General features: G+C 42.5%; 1 protein-coding gene across 3 annotated transcripts in view; it reads right to left on the bottom strand.

Annotated features, from left to right (window-relative positions):
* ARHGAP26 (Rho GTPase activating protein 26) overlaps positions 1 to 20,088 on the bottom strand; it is a gene marked incomplete at both ends in the record, with an annotated part of 441,415 nt that overhangs the window by 82,421 nt on the left and 338,906 nt on the right. For all 3 annotated transcript variants that reach the window (XM_080697772.1, XM_080697773.1, XM_080697774.1), the window contains one exon: positions 9,964 to 10,102. In XM_080697772.1, coding sequence (XP_080553898.1) covers positions 9,964 to 10,102 — 139 coding nt within the window. The remainder of the gene's footprint in view (positions 1 to 9,963; positions 10,103 to 20,088) is intronic.

Below are 20,088 nucleotides of genomic sequence, written 5' to 3'. Positions count from 1 at the left end.
TCGTTTTTCCAGGAGGCCCAAGACTAAAGGTCCAAAAGAAGAGTGGAGACTGTTCTTTCTAAGCAGCTCATGACATCTCACGGGGCCAAAATGAGGGGACTCTCTCTCCACATGATCCGTGGAGGACAGACTTACACACAGACGGAAGTTTTGCAAAGACCCAGACCTTTATGCAAAAAATAGAAAGGCAGAAGCAAAATTGCTACAGGCTTTCCCGGTCTGTATTTGGGAGAGAGGTGTACTTTCTCCTGCTTGTTAAAGTTTTGCAATGAACTCTGTAATGTATCATCTTGACAAGATGGGATGATAATAGCATGGCAGCTTAATGAATTTTGCAATAAAAAATGATGAGTGCACAGCAATTTCTGAGTTTACCATCGCTGGGAAAAACCCAAGTACATGGGAAGTGTAGAAGCAGTCTTTTCGAAGTAATTTTTCTTCCTATAGCTTTTGCTCCCGATAACAGCGGCATGCCAAGCCACAGGAAAATCTGAGGTGGTCGGATTGTGCTGACTCAGTCTCAGTTGCTGTGATAAAAATAATCTTAAAAAGCAGTTTGGGTACTATGATGGGGCATAAAAAAAAGTTAGGCAATGTTTAAAAAAAACTTTAAAAAAGCAGACAGGGCAATGATGGTTTAACAATTAATTGACAAGTGAAAAGTAAGGCCAATACACTGGTTCGTTTGTACAATAGTGCCTGCTATTAAAATCTTTGGCAGGTTGTCTTTGGGAAGACAGCCTCTGGTTTTGGTCCTATGTGGAATGATTGACACTCTCCTCAGGGTGCTTATAACATCTCTTTTCTATGCAAAGAGGAAGAATGCCAATAAAACTGGGTTTCATGAGAATGGAGAAGGCACTATGGCTGTCCTTGCACTGAACTGATTCATGGGAATGAGACACTGAAGCCCAATGGGGAAGGCAGACCTTGAAACACCATCATTTCAAAGAAACCTCAAGGTAGGACTGAGCCTCTAATTACTGAATGAACCAGGAGCTCAGTAGTCAGAGGCAGATATTCCAGTGCCAGAGCACAACCCTCTTTCCCTCCGGAGAACTGACTCTTGAGTAGGGCTGCTCACCCTTCAGCTCATGGCTGCCAGCTCTCTGAGGAATCCATCTACAGACTGCTCATGCTACTCCCCAATGGAAAGAAGAAGCTATGCATTTATTTATTTTTATGCCATGACTCATTGCAAAATGAGCTTGAGATAGTCATGGGAAGGTACAATCAGGGAGTACTGTTTTTGATAAATTAAAAGTAAGTCAATACATATTAAATGCACATTCATTTCCAATTCTGGATGTGCAGAAAAGCACACACATAGACAAATAAATGTCTTGTATGAGCCACTCTCCAGCTGTATTCATTTTGGCATGTAAATACCCCGTTGTTCTGTTCTACACAGAAATACCTTTGAACATATACACACATACAGACGCACACTTTTTTCTTTTAAAAAAGAAGGGGATCACATTCCACCCAAATGTGCTGCCTTAGGTGCTTTTTCCACTAAGTGTCAATGCCAGGAATGTGAACATAACGTGTGTGTGTGTGTGTGTGTGTATGTGTTATTGGGGACTGAACCCAGGGCCTCATGTATGCTACACAAATTTTCAACCACTAAGCTCCATGCCCAGACCCCTAATGTGCTTTTTCAAATGTATTGACATTATCTTGACCTTTTTCTTGACATTACCTTCCCACAATCATTTTTAATGGCTTCATCAACCATGTGGTTTTCAGTCTTACATTTAACCACACATAATTAAGCCAAAAGCCACAGTATACCTTCTGCAGCCTGTGTGACAATAGGAATCCATGTGGATAAACATGTCACCTGCCAAGACAAACAGGTGTGTCCAGAGCACTCAGGATCTCCAAAGGCAGTCTGAGAAGTGGCTCATTGCTACAGCTTTGACTGCTTTGAGAAAGGCATAATGCAAGCCTTTGAATATTATGAATTCCCATCTATTAACAAGGAAGACACTCATGTGAGATGTATAGAAGCTGAATTCTCAATCTCTCCCTAGGCCTGTCTGGGAGAGAGTCCAGGACGCATTAACTGAACTAAAAGAATTAATCAGAGCTATAATCCTAGCATCTAGTTAACATGATCCATGTGAAACAATGCCCAAGAATGCGCCCCTGCTCCCACCCTCACAGCACTGAACAAAGTATCCCAGACAGCTGATGAACTCCATCGGCAAACAGGCTCTCTGTAACCAGGACGAGTCTCCATTTCCCTCACTATCAGCCTTTCCTGTGAAATCTGCAGGCTTCATAGGGGGGCTATTTCTTTAATCAACTGTAAGGTAAAACTCTAGCCTGATGAATAATCATCAAAAGCATTGCTAATAGTTATTATGTGTTTCCTATGTTCTAGGCCAACTGTCAAGAACTTTACATGCACTGGCTCCATTAATCCTGGTGATTACCCTCCAGGGCAGCTATTATTAGTGATCGATTTTACAGATGAGAAAATGGAGGCCCAGGAAAGGAAAGTAATGTCTCCAGGGCACAGAGCTGGTAGGTGGCACAGATGGCAATAAAATGATTCAGTCTGCCTGCAGGGCCTCTGTTCTCAATCACTATCCCAGGCTGCTCCAAACCCTAATAGGGAGTCAAAGAGATGGTCTGGAAATGACAGAATACAAGCGACCCTCACATCGTCGTCTTCCTAAGCCAGTGCTTCTCTCACTGCAGCTAGTGTTGGCGTCACCAGGGTGCTTTTAAAAATATAGATGCCTGAGCTCTAGCCAAAATGTCCTAACTCAGAATGGCCTGGGGAAGAGACAGGCATCTATATTAAAAACAAAACAAAACAAAACAAAAAAACTCCCCACAATCTAATGCACACCCAAGTCTAAGAACCAGTGTCTCAAGAAATTAATTTCAACATCTTGGTATAAATAATAAAAATCAGGAACAAAATTGCGTCAGTATGGGGAATGGCCTAGGAAGATTTGGGAAAGCTCTGATTATTAATATATTTCAAAAGAAAATAATTGGTATATTTCAAAATAGTTGTGTCAAAATGGAGGCAGCCGTGGATAAAGAAAGGACTTGGTTTCGGCCTAAAAACAGGCAGCTATTCCAGTGTAAATCAACCTAGCTCAAAGTACTTAACAAGTCAATAGAGGAGAGGTTCACTACGTCAGAGTCACGCAAACAAGATGGAGGTCATGGATATAAAAGGCCAAGTCCACGTGTAAGCCCTTTGGTGTACTCATTCGAGTCATCCCCTCATGGCATCTTGGCATGGGGCTGTATTTCTATCTTTCTAATAAACTTCTTTAAATCTTCAGCAGCTGTCCAAGCGATGAATACTTATTCTTAGCTTAGGACAAGAATCCACAGTTTTTCTGTTTGTCTGTTTGTGTGGTGGTGGTGGTGGGGATTACTTCTCCCCACGCACATTTCCTCCCCCGCAACAAAAATCAGTCAAAGGTGTCACCTTGCGATCTCTTGAAAGAAATATAAAAGGTAGAAGACCTCGTTGCTAGTTACCTCCAGGACTTCTGATCTACTTTCTCCGGTTTTCCTGAACAAGTGCAGCTGTGTGTCAGTACCTTTCACCTACATAGACCAGTCCTGTTTCTGCAGGATGATATATCTGTGTGGAAACTTGGAGATTAGACAGTAATCTCCTTTGCTACCATCCGTCTGGCAGCACAGTTGAAAAACCTTGTTCCATCTGTTCAGAGGGGATCGCAAATGAGAGTGAGCCTCTTGGCTCAGGATATTAAAGCCACCACCAAACGCACACTGCTCTTTGCAGTGTTGGTGCTAGATGTGGAGGGGAGGCTGTCACGTGGCTGCAGCCTGCCAGCTTGCATATCAAGAAACTCATTTAATGTGGTTCAACTGCCCCCATGGTAGCCCTGGAAGCTGGGATGGATGGCTTGCTCTTATTACTTCTGTAACTCAGCCTAGCAAGGTCTTCGCTTCTGTGTTTCAGGAAGTGACACGGGCATCCTTGTGGAGATAACACACATAGGGACGGGAGACAGCCTGGGTACTGAATCCCTTCTCCGCATTTGCCAGTTGTGGGGCAGCTCACCTTCCCTAGCCTGAGCTTACTTGTCTGTAACTGTGGATGAGAAGCTACCTCATGGGATTATCATCTGTGGAGATAAGGTGAGATCATGGAGGGCTTAGCAGCCTTCCAGGCACATCAGATGAACTATACTTATTTTTTACTTTTACTGTTGTTTTTAAGTGGGGCTCACATCTAGTTTCGCCTCAAGGTTCTTTATCAAATACATCATTTATCCTTCCAAACTTAGCCTCTCAATCCCAACAGGCAGACCCCCGAGCTGAAATGAAAGTCTAACCTCCAGGCTCATGACAAGACTGAAAGCATTTCCCTTGAAAATAAGGTTGGGGTTGTAGACTTCATCACAATAGCCAGCCCTAACAGAACCAATACTTCTATGGAATTACGCCCTAGGTTGAAACTATAAATCTGAGAAATGATTGGCTAATGGTATAGCTTTGAGGTAGACTGGCTGGGTACAAATCTACTACTTTGTTGTTGCTGACCCTGAGTGTATTATTTAATATAAAAAATTTAATATAAACTTCACTTTCCTCCAACTGAAAAATAAGGACATTACTTGTGTCATATAATTTTAGTTTAAATGATGTTGTTATCCATCCTGCCCAGCATCTGAAACCACTTGATAGCCGGGCGTGGTGGCGCATGCTTGTAATCCCTGCGCTTGGGAGGCGGAGACAGGAGGATCGCGCTGGTTCGGAGTCAGCCGCTCTGGCTTAAGAGACCCTGTTTCTAAATTAAAAAGTTAAAAAATAATTTCTGGAAGTGTAGCCTGTGGGAGTGTATCCCAGAGGTAGAAGGGCTTCCAGGAACCCCAGTACCACCAAAAAAAAAAAAAAGAAAAGAAACCACTTGGTAAGTTCTGTAGTCATATACATTAAACATAGGTAAACAGAAAACAATTTCTATGGGAAACTTTTTTCCAAGTTCTAATTTGGGGAAGTTATTTGTCCACAGTCCTCTCCTGGGTTCTAGACACAAAGCTATCCACTGTACTTACACAAAGGACTCTCTCCTTTGTTCCCTCAGTTACACACCACAGACCTTTTCTGTCCTTCAGGTCAGAATGGGGCCCTCATTTCCTTTGGTATCTGTCTCAAATTTTCCCCGTTCAGAAAACATTCCTTGACTAGCTGTTGACAATTTGATATCTAAAATATTCAGTGCTTTCCTGAAGACTTGCATGTGTCATTGGGACGTTTTCTAAATCCTGCATTTCCTCATCATTCTCTTTACTATTTTCCAGAAAGTTTTTACCTCAAGGGCTACTCCCGTTTAATTCCAGCCCCACTTCCACCACACACTGCCTATGAGACAGAGTCTCAAGCTGTCTTGGAACTGACCTAAATCTCTATCCAGAAGGAGAAGCCATCTGGCTCCTCATTCTGGAAAAGACCAATGTCATCATAAAGACAGCTTTACCTTTAGGGACAAAGAAAAAGCCACCTGAGAAGACTCCATTCTTCCCATAGATTAAAGTGGAACAGACATGGGCAGGTGCTGGGCACACAGCTGGTCTACCTCCCCAGAAAGAAAACCTGCTCTGGAAAATGAGAGACACATCTGACATGCCGAACGCTTCTGTGAGTTCAGACATGAGGCCTGAGCCTATCCAGCTCCTAAGGTGATTCTCAGAGCATCCTCTCTTGAGAAGAGGGAGGTAAATGCTAGTCTGAGATGATACACACTAGCACAGATTCACCTGAGAGAAGAGGATGAGCTCCAACTTCTGCTTAGAGCGGGGCCACAATAGGGAGGTGGGGAAATGCTAGAGATTCTCAAAGGGAGGCACCTCAGCAAGCTGCTGCAGAAACTTCAGCCCTGCTGAGCATCTCGATGGAGACTGCAGGTGTGGCCAGGCAACAGAATGCAGAGAGAGTATCACACTGCAAGCACTTCACCAAGGAGAAACAGGAGCAAAACTAGACATAAAAGAGACCAGGCAGGCAGGCAAATGTAAGAGGAAACGGGCTTCTGAAAAGCACGACAAGTTCATAGAGAGAAGGGGTATGTGTGCACATGCATGTGCCTGTGTGAGAACATGTCCCCATGTGGTGCAATCCTTCTAACAGGGTCCCCTTGCCCATAGCAAGGGCCTAAAGAAAGGTAAGGCATGTCAAACCTGGACAGGTGTCACAGCAAAACCCCTGAACAACACAGCACTGACACATGAACGGTGTGCTCACAGCAATGCACACAGCTGCCAACAGTATGAGAACCCAATTCTAGTCCAGTGAGCAAAAGAAACGAGTTTGATTTAAATTAAGGGGAAAGGCTGGAGTCAGTCAAAATTAAGAGCAAGGGCTGGGCATGGTGGTGCATGCCTGTAATCCCCAGTGCCTGGTAGGCTACGACAGGAGAATCACAAGTTGGAGGACAGCCTCAACAACATAATGAGACTCTCAGCAGCTTAGTAAGACCCTGTTTCAAAGCAAAATATAAAAAAGGGCTAGAGGTATAGTTCAGAGGTACAATGCCCCTGGGTTTAATGCCCAGTAACACACACACACACACACACACACACACACACACCCCTAAAAACTAGATAGTAGGTTTCAAACTATAGCACACAGCCTAAAGGTGGAATGCCAGATAACTTCAAGGTAGGCTGTAGATGAACATTTTTTATCTTAATGATTACATTCTTTATTTTGGTTATAGTAGAGGACAATACAGAGAGACCATCAAATTTATGTTTTTATTTTATTTATTTATTTATTTATTTATTTATCCTATTTTATATTTTTATTTGGAAACAGGGTCTCTTAAGCCAGCGAGGCTGGCTCTGAAACAGCGTGATCCTCCTGTCTCCGCCTCCCAAGTGCAGGGATTACAAGTGTGCGCCACCACACCCGGCTCAAATTTATGTTTTTAGAAATCTTACATTAAGATTTACAATCTATGTAAAGAAAAATTGCTTCAAAAGCAGTTCAAAGTATCTTAAATAAATAACAGGCATGAGTTATGTGGTTGTGGCCCCAACAGAAAGAGAGACTTATATAAAATGGCTGAAGTTTGGGTAGCACTGAACTAGGTATGCAAAGGGATCTTTACTAAAGAATATCTTTTTATGCAAGTCCTCATTCTTCCCACAAATTACCTGCATATTATGTACTATGACTCCAAAGAGAACTTTGGTAACGTTTTCTTTGTCCATAGACCAGACAAAGGGAGGAGGGAAGTGTGTGGAGACATTACAGCACGCTGGCCTGCTGGTCTGACATGGCGAGAGCTAACTACAGAGCCCTCAGAGCCTGGCCCAGTCTTCCTAGCTGCGTGGACTCTCTCACCCTGCTATGCTGCTCCATGTCAGCCTGGAAATCATTCCAGTTTCCCAGACAAAAAGGTGTGTTCAAAACAAACTATAATACATACACACACTTTTATGTTTATATATGCTTTTCAATATACATATGCACACATACACAGAGAGACTCTCAATTAAAATGTTTTGTTCTCAGAGAAAGTGAGGGAAAGCAAGGCCTCCCGCCACCGTCCTGGGATGTGGGGACTGTAGCCTGTTTCTGGGGAGCATTTCCTGATGTTGCGGAGAGGAAAATGCTGGCACCTCCCTGCCTCCTGGTCTGTACAGCAGCTGTTGCTCTGTGGCTTAGGCAGATCTGCTCTCACCCATCCTCAGCGCTCATCCTCTGTCTTGTGTGATAAAACTCATCTTGGACAAAGATGGAGTTGATCTCTTTATCTCTGTCTTCTTCCTGACATGTCCCACAGTGTGCCTGAAGATCAGCACCACGGCTGCTTCTGCCCCAGTCTGAGCACAAGGCCACACTATCTACGCTTGGAGGAATTGAGCAGTAGTAGTAGAAAATCTGAGGTGACCATGGCTTTCCAAGAACCTTGAGAGGCACTTCAAGTTGAGAGGCCCCTGTGGCCTTGTTCGGACAGCAGATGGGGGTGAGGTCGGCCCTGTTGCCTGCTTTCCTTGATGTACACAGAGGGGTCCAGGCCATGTACAAACCATGGAGAAAAGGAACCAATCACAGAAGGGACAGTGAAGGCACGCCAACGTCAGGACAGCACCAGAGCCCCGAAAGTGTGCATATCCCCTGACCTAGAAACTCTCCTAGGAACTCAAAGGGATAATCATAAATATGAGCAGATTTAGATAGAAGAATGATAACAGCAGCTTTACTTACAAAAAGAAAATATCTGCAACAACCCAAATGGTGCTAAATGCCAAGGTTCAGCCTTCTTCTGGGACACTATGACATCTTTACATAAACAGTTTTTTGGAGGGGGTGGGAGTGGGGGTAGGGGAAGGATTTACTTTCAGGAATCAGACTAAGAAAGCCTACTATTTTTGAAATACAAGGGGATCAAAATCTTTTTAGTTGACAAAGAAAGAGAAAGATGCCAATCCAGATACAGAGCCCCTCCTCTTAGGGCTAAGTGGTCATTGCTCTCTCTGTGCCTTCACAGAGATTAGTAGTAACCATTAGAATAATGCCACCCCCTGGCATTTTCTAAGCACCTGGAACCTGGCACCACCTGAAGCATTTCCACGCTCACAGCAGCCTCGCAGTGTCTAGTTGAACCTGAGGCTTCCATCCTCCACCCCACTCCACAGCCCTCCGATTACATCAACTAAGACCGAATGTTTTAGGGCCCAGTCCCTGTTCATGGCAAAGAACCCAGAAATCTTGAGAAAGCATTATCCCTATTTTCAAAAAGTGAAGACAGAGGCCCTGCAGCATTATATGACCCGTCAAGGCTCACACAGTTGGGGAGCAGCAGAGGCAGAATTGCCACCCAGTTCAGGCCACCTGGAACCACAGTGCGTGCCTTAAACCAGGACATTCTGCTCCTCCCCGGATATACACTTCTCTGGGAGAATAGTTATCGTGCCATTGTGTAATCACCAGTCTACTACCCTCGTTCAATTCTGGGCTCCGTGAAGACAAGGCCCGTTTTTATATTGCCAGCCCACGGCCAGCATCGTGTAAATGTCAGCTGCATGTATGAACCAGCCTTGGTATCTGTGTGTGATTAAACAATAACTAATAATAGTAGTGGCTGCTCTCAGTTATTGGCGCTTGCCATGTGCCAGGCCTCGTGCCAGATGTTGAAATGCATAATTTCACTTAACCCAAATTTCTGTGAGGAGGGTACTATTACCTTTATTTCAGAGATGAACAAACTGAGGCTGAGAGAGGTACAAGGCTTGGCCTTGTGGCGATGCTGGCACAAGAACCAATTCCTGACTGACTCTTAGCCCAGCCTGAGGCCTCCACTCCTACACTACACCTCTCTCTGATTATAAAAGCTGAAACAAATCTGTATATTTTGGGGCCCAGTACTGGATCACTGCAAAGAATTCAGAAATCCTGGGAGGAAGAAACAATTGAATACATTTGATATATTTGTTGTGAAAATGCTATGCTATTTGGAACAAGGATTGTTAATTTACTAATTAGTTCCAAACATTTTAAGTGCCAACCCTGTGCCAAACACAGAGAAGAGAAGTAAAAGGGCAAGCAGAAAAGGTCCCGCCCTCACAGAGGCACATTCTAGTACGGCATGTGACTCCCTCTGAGTGCATTCAATCACACACTGAGAAAAAGAAAAGGGGGCCGTCAGGACAAGAGGGCCTGCAGAGGTGATGTGGGCTGACCTTACAGTGTAGCAGGGGACAGCGGGTGCAGGAGTTCTGAAAGAGCATCCTCAAGAGGAGGACCGCCTCTCATTCCTAGCATTGCTGCTTCCTGGGCTAGCTACCAGGGTTTCTTAGCCTGGGACCCAGCAGGGCATGATGAGACACCAACTTCAGGCACACACAAGGCCAGAGGCATACAGAGAGGCTGGAGGTGTCCACCCCACACAATGAGAGGTGTTATGCGATGTCCCAAACACCACGCTGGCCCGGAGCAGCAGGGACTCACGTTTCTCTGTTGACTGCATGGTGTGGAAGAGTGTGAGGGGCCTCTCACTGCAGGACGGGGGCTTGGAGTCACCACTCTTCTTCCGAGATAGGTGCAGCTGGGCATTGGTGAGTGGTACATCAGGCACAGTGTTAAATATCTGCAAATAAAGTTTTACAAAAAGCATAGGTATGAATCAGTGCAACTGAAAGGTTGGTGGTGACTTAGAATGAGCAAGAGGAGATTGGAAAAGACCACTGGTGTTCGCTCAAGCCTCCCCTGTAAACAGTTACAGCAGGTGGCATTAGACCCTTCCCTTAAGGAGTTGTTTGCAGAGTTTGGTGACTGCTCACCTCACTTCTAACTCCTTCTGCCATAATTTCCATGCATCTTTTTATTCTCCTCTACAGGGGAAATGGAAAGTGGCAGAGATAAATGTCATTGACTGTTAATGGTACTTAAAAGGTTTTTGTCTTTGTCCAGAATGAATGAATCAAAATCCCTTTGCCTTTCCTCATTGGTTCTATTTCTCAGTTCTTAACAACTGCTGCACAACTTCCAGAGACTGTGATATATGTATTTAAATAACATTCCAAGAACAACCCAGAGCCAGGCACCCCTTCCCCTACTCGTCTGTGTTCTCAGAGGGAGCATCCTTTCAGCTTAGCAGCTCGGCATTATCTCTAAGGCCAAGATTTCTTTTCCTGCTTAAACACTGTGTGTGTGTGTGTCTGTGTGCGCGTGTGTATGTGCGCATGTGTTCATATGTGTATGTGGGGAGGGGAGGTGTTGCCTCTTTTACTCTTGATAAAAGTGTGTATACATACTAAAGGCAATTTGGAAAATGTAGAGAAGTCTCAAAAAAAACCAAAAACCAACAACAACAGAGAAACAGAAAAATCCCTAATTCTGCTTAGAGACAATCATTGTCCACACAGTGATTATTTCTTTATGATAGGTTTTTTTTATGGTAGTTTCACCGTGACCTTTTTCCTTTGGAGTTATCGTCGTTGTCATTGTCACCATTATTCAAGTCCATGGTAAAAAAAAAAAAAAAAAAAAAAAATGAGATAAAAATGAACGCCCCAAATCCTCACAATTCTTATTTTTCTATAGACAAAAGTATCATAGGATTTACTAATTTACTGTAGGAGCCACCACTGATACAACGCTGCCATGCCTACAGTAGCCACCACTTACTGCAGGTTCTCTAGGTACCAGCCCCCACACCCTGCACCTCACACACAGCTCTGTTTTCAGTAACCCTCCATAACAGTGAATATTGGCAACATTTTATAAAGAAGAACTGAGGCACAGAAAGGTTAAGTTTCCATAATTACAGATGACAAAACTGGGCCTCCCCCAATTCCTTTTTAAACAGATATAATAACACTCATTCATCCAATCAGCAAAGTTCTTTTGGGCATCTACTTTATTCTAGGCACTCTTTCTGTAATAGTTAAGGAGACATATGGTTCCGGTGGTCAGAGAGTCTGCATTCCAGTAACTATGATTTACTAAGTATTGCTAGGTTAAATGCTTTGCATGAATTCTCATTTAATGCTAAACACACGTTTTCATAATGGGAGATTATATTCTTCACACAGCTTTGTATCCTATACTAACATCTGATGTTATGTTATAGTATTTCCCTTCATTAAAAAAACTTTCAAATATGATTCTCTATGGTTACATAATCCCCTCACTATTGGGATATATATCAATCCTTTCATTATTATGTCTTATTCTGGGGTTAGCTTCCTCTGGATTTTTTTCTTTCCTACAGTCATGAGTCGACTAGAGGATGGTGGTAAGCCATCCCTCTTTACCTATGAGTGGCCCAAGACATCCCAAAATCTTCCCAATGTTCCCCTTTCTCTTTTTTTGCGTACATTTAAAAGCTGATGTATAGAAAGCAAAGTCATAAGAATTATAAGAATTTCAGTCCAAACAGCTGCTCTTGCTAGGTTGGCAGGTCCTTGGCTTCCAATGATTCCAACCAGCTGGTTAAGTCAGTCTCGTTCCCAAACACAGCTGTCTGAAGGCAGCATTATCATATCTTCCCTAGAGGACTGAAAATTTGCAACAAGATACGCTGAATCACCACACATAACTGAAATCAACTGGGGCAAGGGGTAAGAATAGAAGGAAACTTAAAGCAAAAGCAGGAAGATATGCTAGGTTCTAGAGCAACTAGAACCCCTAGTAATACATTTCCAGCACTACACATCTCTAGTTTCTTTCTAAGTCTCTACAAGAAAAGAGAAAGGCCACGGCTGCTGTGAATCCCAAGGACTGCAACCCCAAACAATGCTGAGCCATGGCTGCTCTTGGGTGACATCATAACTGTGTACCTTATCATAAACATTTTATACTTTTTTTTTTTTTTGGAAACAGGGTCTCCTAAGCCACCACGGCTGGCTTCGAACCTGCGTGATCCTCCTGTCTCCATCTTCTAAGCGCGGGGATTACAAGCGTGCGCAACCATGCCTGGCTATCATGAGCATTTAAAATGGCTCCTATCCAGCATGGCTGCACCCGCCAAGCCCTGTGGGAGTACATCACATGACTCATTCTGAAGCTGTAGGTCACCTCAGTGTAGTGAGCAGGAGATCTCCTGGCCTGCCACACAGCTCAGCAAGAGAGGGGCCAGGCGTGAAGCCCTAGGGCTGTGATAGTCATGCATTTGGCCTGTCCTCTCCAGCCAATCTTCATATATAATCCCCGTGCTTGGGAGGCAGAGACAGGATGAGCTTGCAGGTTCGAAGCCAGCCGCGCTGACTTTAAGGGACCCTGTTTCCAAATTTAAAAAAGTATAAAATAGGTCTGGGAGTGTAGCCCGGAGGTAGAAGGACTTCTAGGAACCCCAGTACCACAAAAAAAAAAAAAAAAGAAAAAAAAGAAAAGGCCAATGTCCCCAAATGCATAAGAAAGGATTTCAACAAATGATAGTGTTTCTTAACCCCCTTCTGTCTCTGGTGCCAGCTACAGCATCGTCAGCAATCCATAGCTAAGAGCATTTGAAAAGGAATTAAGAGTTAGTGATAGGGCTGGTTCCCAGGGACACCTCACCTCTAGATTTTATCTCTCTTTTTCTGATGAGTTACTGAGGGTGAGGTCCTCACCTAACTACATTGGGAGCAAAGATAATATATACATGCTTTAATTTCAGCTGTCAATAAAAATAGGAGCATTTCCTTTTTCCTAAGAACTATTGTAAATGTTGGAGAAACAAAAAAGGGTCAGTTGTAAGGCAGGACCATGGATCTAGACAGATGCATGAAAATTTGCTTCCAAAACAATATTTATACAGAGCATAACAGAAACGACCAGGAACACATGCAGAAGAATTTTACTCTGCTCATTGGCTGCTTTCTATAATACAAAAGTTATTTGAGCATAACAGAATCAGTTCTTCTAGGAGGGGCTTTTCACCATGGGTGACAGCTATCGTTCCAAAGACCACTTCTCTGTTATGTGTCAGGCTGTATTTATAAAGATCAAATGTCATGATGTGCAAGTGAGCACACCCTAAAAAAGAAAGCGCCAGGCAGGGGGCTTTCATCAGTATTATTACAGGTATTTTTCCAAGGTGCAAGAACATCTTTGTAAATGAAACCAAGTTAGAGCAGGTGTTGTAAACATTCATTAAGGAAACTGGGCAGTCATTCTCCACATTTAACTCTGAACTCGTGCATGCTGAAGTTGGTTTTCTAGCTGTGTTCTACACAGGCCGAGGGTTTGCCTCTGTGCTAAAGTTCAAGTTGGGATTCTGGGGAGAATATGAATTATTCATAGTTTTGCTGGTTATTCCAATCCTCTTTCATTTGGAAATGATGACTTCAAGATAACCAAGTGGAGTTTTCTGTGGGCTGTGAAGAACTGCTGCACAAACAGCCCGGCTGAATGACGGAAGCATGAGGTCATGCCATCTACGAGCAACGGGTTTATGAAGCTCAACCATGTGGCTGGAAGGAGCTCCTCGCTTCACACAGACTTTCCAAATTAACACACAACGAGATTTATTCTGTGTCCCAAGCATCCTGTTAATACTGTCCAACTTACAAACTAATTCCAACTTAGTCAGGAATGCCTCAGAGATAAAAGTTAGGAAGGCTGTAAGCCTGCTGGAAGCTAGTGGAGACTAAATTATAAAATCAAAATGTGACTCTTGGGTAGCCCTTCTAAGTATTCCCAATTTCAAGCTTCCTATAAGTGGAATTAACATGCCCATAAATACCAAGCTGCTGTTGTCCATTAGGTCCTGCAGGACAGTGGTTAGAGTCGGCGTGCTCCCTGCAGAGTCTCGGGTGCCCTGGGTCTGCTGCTCGCTCAGCGGGCAACAGCAGCAGCTGACATAAACATCACTGCCATGTCATCATAGACAGTACAGGGAGGAAATTTAAGGCATTCAAATAGGCAGAAAGCAAATAAACTTTGGAGTGAGATGGACTTAGATTCAAATGCTGACTTTGTCATCTACTACGTGTGTGATGTCAGGCAAGGTCTTTAACCTGTCTGAACCTACTTCCCTGTGCAAATGGGAATCTAACACTTGCCTTGCAGAGCTACTGAAAATATAATATATAAAAAGGCTTCATACAGCATTTGCCAAAGAGTAGACAGAAGGGAGTGGTAGTAGAAAAAACAATAAAAATGACCAAGATTTGTCCAGTGGCTTCCCAGACCAAAAAATTTACCTGGATCATCTATTTTTATTATTTATTTTTTATTGTTTTTTTTATTTTGTGTGTATGTGTAGTGTGGTTCCGGGGGTTAAACTCAGGGACATTCTACCTCTGAGCTATACCCTCAACCCTACTTTTTATTTTTATTTTGAAACAGGGTCTCGTTAGGTTGATGAGAGTCTCACTACTTGTTGACGCTGTCTTGACCCTGCCATCCGCCTGTCTCAGCCTCCCAAGCACTGGGATTACAAGCATGCACCACCACGCCCTGGGTACTTGAATTATTTTACTTACACTGACCATATAAGGGAGGTACTGTTTGTTTGTCTGTTTGTTTGTTTGTTTATTGTGGTACTGGGGGGTTGAACCCAGGGGCATTCTACCTCTGGGCCACACCAAGGTAGGTACTATTACTCTTGCTATCTTGTAGATGAGAAAACAGACTTATTAAGATTAATTTGTTCAAGGTCACATAGATAAGAGAGTATGTCTGGACAGGGACCTCGATAGCTTGACTCTCTCAGTCTTAGCCACTTGTGGTCCTTATACCAATTATAATTTGAAAAGCAGAGGCCAAGATGAAAATATTATATAATTTGGAGATTGACAGATCTGAGTTATTTACCAGCCCTCTGACTTTAAGCAAATTATATAACTCTGACACTTAGCTACATCAACAAAGAATCTGTAACAAATCCTAGGAGTAAGGTTAGGATTGAGCACCTTGCTCAGTTTGGCCCTCACTGCTCAAAAGACATTATTGCATTCAATAAAAAAGGAGACATATAAATTATAAGAAGAAAAATAACTGTAGATTCAAAATGAGTATTTGCAGTTGGGACACAAGGGTTTAATTTATAAGCATAAATTTAATTATTGTTCCTTGCAAAACATCGACCTTAGCTGCCTACAGCGATGTGAGAATTTGCTGTTTTTTTTTTTTTTTCTTTCCTTGTGCTGCCTACACATTTTGTTTCTCTGCCCCCCTCTGGCCCATCCTGCTGTTGTAGAGCACTGACACTTGTGGAATTCATTCTTAGCCGTGTCACATACATGGCTTTTTGTGTGTGTGTGGTACCAGAAATGAAACCCAGAGCATTTTACCTCCGAGCTACACCCTCAGTCCTATTTTTATTCTTTATTTTGAAACAGGGTCTCACTGAGCTGTGAAGGGCCTCACTAAGAAGCTGAGGCTGTCTTTGAACCTGGATCCTCCTGTCTCAGCCTCCCAAATGCTGGGATTACAAGCAATCGCCACCATGCCCAGTTTAAATACACGATTTTATACCCCTCCTGCCCCCCACCATCTGTCGCGCATCCCTGCAATTTAAAAGAATTAGGAATTTCCCTGTAATGTGTGCAGGCTTTATTATGTGCTGTGATTTTTATGAGAGGAAAATTAGGTCATGATGAAGAGCTCCTGTCTATAATTGCAAAGTAGCTCTGAGACAATAAATCACCAGCAGAGCCCTGGGGACTACAATGCAAAACAGAAAAGGTTCACACAAGAAGAGTGGAAGCGTCTTGTATCGTGGGACACAAATCCGTCAGGGTCCTGTGTCACATGGAGCTCCCTTGCTCGCTCTGAGGAATGGGGAGCAAGAGCTTCTGAGCATGGCTCCTGCTGCTCCTGTTCTCGTGACAGCGCTGCACGGTGCAGAAGCCACAGAGCCACACCTTTATGTGTGAGCCAGGCAAGCCTTGGCAGGGCTTGCTTGCTGTTAGCAAGAAGCAGCCAAAATCAGAGGCTGTAACTGCAGAGAGGTCTTTTAAGGACAGCTGGAAGTCCTATGTCCTGTTGATATCAGCATTTTGGCAGAAGGATCAAAAATTTGGAAAGTAGTTTGGGTAGTTTTATTAAAACTCTCTCAAAAGGAACCGATTACACTTAGTAACTGAGGGTATATATAGATGGCTGTGATTTTCCATATCTCCAGAAAGATTCTATTTCCTGTTATCTCTGCTAAGAGGGAGGAATAGATTAAAATATAACAAGCAAATCCAGCCCGATGCAAGCAACATAAAAGTAGCTTCCCAATTTAAACAATTATTGGTTTATTGGGGGCTTAGGAGGAGGCAGATATATGTTCAGATCCACAAACTTATTCATGACATTAATGAAGAGATTCTTATACAACACCTGCACCCCAGCACAGAGTAAATCAAATGTGCTTCTAAACCTAACAAGGACAGGACCAACAGAGTACCAGGAAGAGTTCAGTTCATCCAGGCATGATGCATCATCATCGCCACCACCGTCATCACCATCATCATCACCATCATCATCACCACTATTCATTTTGCATCCCAACAACTTTAAAATACCAAGGAAATAAAATTCAACTGTCAAACACCTGTCAATTGGCAAATAAATTGCATATTAATTGATGTACACTTTGGTACAAAGCCCAGCACTGATATAATGGATTTTAATACCACCAACATTTTGGCAAAAACAGATCAAAGCAGTTTTGGGGGCCTAAATTAACTCAAATCAAGTTACCTGCCTGGAAAAACACTACCATTTTATTGGGAAGGCAAGGTTGCTTAGATGCTAGGCAGTTAAACAGTATCATCTGGTTTGCTAGCTCCTCTCTTAACATGAAATTTGGAGTTAGCATGTGTAAAAAGGAACACTTATCGTTAGGGACTTTTGAAAATAACAGTTTAAAATCAACACCCTCACCTCTTTCAAAACCCATTGAAGAATTGGGAAAGGAATTACCATAATTTATTTTTGTCAGATATTGACAGGCATTGAGGGGCAATGCTGACAGAAACACATGGTGCTCAGACACACTTGCACATATATGTCCTGCTTCACATACGAGAAACTTTGCCAGTGCCACAACCAAAATAAATGTTATGAGTGGTTACCGAACAAACAGCTTCAATCCTACTATTATGTGTTGGAACGTCACAGACCAGTTATGGCCAATTAGCCTGTAATTTCATTTTTAACCAAAACTATAAAAAGAAAGCAACCTATTTTCTTGATAGAGTTGTTTTTCCCAGACATCTAAAAATTTTTAAATCATAGGCAAGTAAACTTTAAAAAAAAAGGAAGACCTTGTAAAAAATTGCAGAATTTCTGGGCTTTGGGGTATCTTAGATAGTGATTGTATTCAGTATTTTGTTATTTATTTATTTATTTATTTATTTATTTATTTATTTATTGGCATGGGGGATTGAACCCAGAAGCATTCAATCTTTAAGCTGCACTCCCTAGTCCTATTTTTTTTAAATTTGAAAACAAGGTCTTGCTAAGCTTCTGAGAGTTTTGTTAAGTTGCTGAGGGTGCCTTTGAACCTGCGACCCTCTTGTCTCAGCCTCTCAATGGGATTACAGGCATGCACCACAAAACCTGCCTTTGTTTTATTTTAAAATCTTAACTAGAAACATGTAAATATTATTTCCACTATAATCCCCAATATTTGCCTATTTAATATTTCATTACTGTGATAAGCTGTGAATTTGGAGAAAAGGTTCTCTCCATACAGAAATGGCATTTTAAAATAATTGACTCTTTCCTTAAAATAAGCATTAGTAAGAACCCAAATCTCTGTCCTCTGAGCTTTCAACTCAAACTTGACTATAGGTAAAAAGGGCCATACTCTTCATTCTGCTCTTCTTTAGATCTCATATAATCCCAGGAGAGTCTAGACTACGGAGTCATTGATGGGAAATGAGGCTTACAGCCTCACTTCCCCTTAGGAAGTCTGGCAAGAAGAACTGAATACAAACCATCAGGATTTCACTGTCAAAGGTAACATGTTCTGAGCAAGTGTGGTCACTTTTATGTTTTGTTTTTTGTTTGTTTTTGGTGGTACTGGGGTTCCTGGAAGCCCTTCTACCTCCGGGATACACTCCCAAAGGGCTACACTCCCAGACCTATTTTTTAACCTTTTCATTTGGAAACAGGGTCTCTTAAGCCAGCGCGGCTGGCTTCGAACCTGCGCGATCCTCCTGTCTCCGCCTCCCAAGCGCGGGGATTACAAGTGTGCGCCACCATGCCCGACCCTTGTATGTTTTTTTTTTAATTTAACAAATGATCTTAAAACTAACAACCAGAGTACAATATGGTTCATCTTTCAGGGATCTCTAAAGAGATGATGTCATCATTTGGAGGAATAGAAAACTTACTCAGAAACCTCTGAGAGTTTCCACGTTTCAGGAGACAATTCAACCCTTTCCCCATAGCTTTCGAGACTTGATACAGGACTAAACCCAACCTTCTGGCATCATCGGTCCCCACCTGCTAACATGTATCTTACACAAGCCTGGCATTTTAACATACAAAACCTGACTAATGTTGTCCCCTGGAAAGCTGTCCCTCTTGTCCTTGATCTTTATCTGCTTAAACTTGTACTTATCAGCCAGAGCCCAATGCCAGCAGCAAAATTAAGTGATCTCTCCTTAGTGGTACTATCACACCTCATGCATCTTATCGGCTATCACTTCAAACACTGCATTATGGTTAGGAGTGCCTATCTTATTTATCTTGGGCCAATAGTCAATACACAGTAAATGTTTACTGCATTAAGTAGAGATTAACTAGAGTGAAGTTTTATAGCATGAATTCTGAAAAGTGGTCCTAAGTTCAACCTTAGTTCTTCTCCCAACGAGCTGCTTCTTAAACTTCCTGAACTTCAGGCTCAGAATTTGTAAGACAAAGCTAAAAATATTGCACTTATATACAGTTTCTGTGAAACTAAATGAGATGATAAAGCTGTTTAGTACCATCTTGTGTATGATAAGCTGTCAGTAAAAGTTAGCTCCTCCTTATCCTCATCATCCTCCTTCTCATCATCATCATATTTCTGGACTATATTCATTAATAAGATCCATTAACTTCAACCAGATAAATAAACCAGCACTTATTACCAACATGGAAAAAGAAAAATTACCAGGAGCCCCAAACATATATCTTCTGGCTTTTTCCTTTCTGCCTCTTCTTATTTATACTGGGATATTTATTTCCTAAAACCATGTCAAATAGAGCTCCTGCCGGGATCTGTTGGGGAAGGTAGTGGGCAGTTTCTGGACCACTGTGACAGGTTAAAGATGTGGTTCCCATGCTTTCTGGAACCAAAGTGGAGGTATGAGAAACACATCACCAAGGCTTCCATGAAAGAAACGCAGGTGGGTTCTCTAGAAGAGGGAGGCTGGGGAGGGATGTTTCCACACTCACAGGTGCTGGCTGGAGGCTGTGAGGCATATATAAAGAAGTTCATCCCCATTTTTAAGCCTTGGTTTGATCGTATGCTTTAGCCAGTTAGAACACTAAGGGTTTTTAACTTTTGGTTGAAAAAAAAAAAAAGAGGTATTTTATCAGATTTAAAGAAACGGAAATTTCTAGCTAGTACATATTCCCCCACCACCACCTACTTTTTTTAAATGTCAATTTTAAAGACAAAAATGTTTTTCCAGTTTTAGACATTTTCAAGTTAGGGAAAAG

This window comes from Muscardinus avellanarius, assembly GCF_963383645.1.
Source record: "Muscardinus avellanarius genome assembly, chromosome: 1".
Classification (NCBI taxonomy): Eukaryota; Metazoa; Chordata; class Mammalia; order Rodentia; family Gliridae; genus Muscardinus; species Muscardinus avellanarius.
This window is presented reverse-complemented; position numbering and strand designations above follow the sequence as displayed.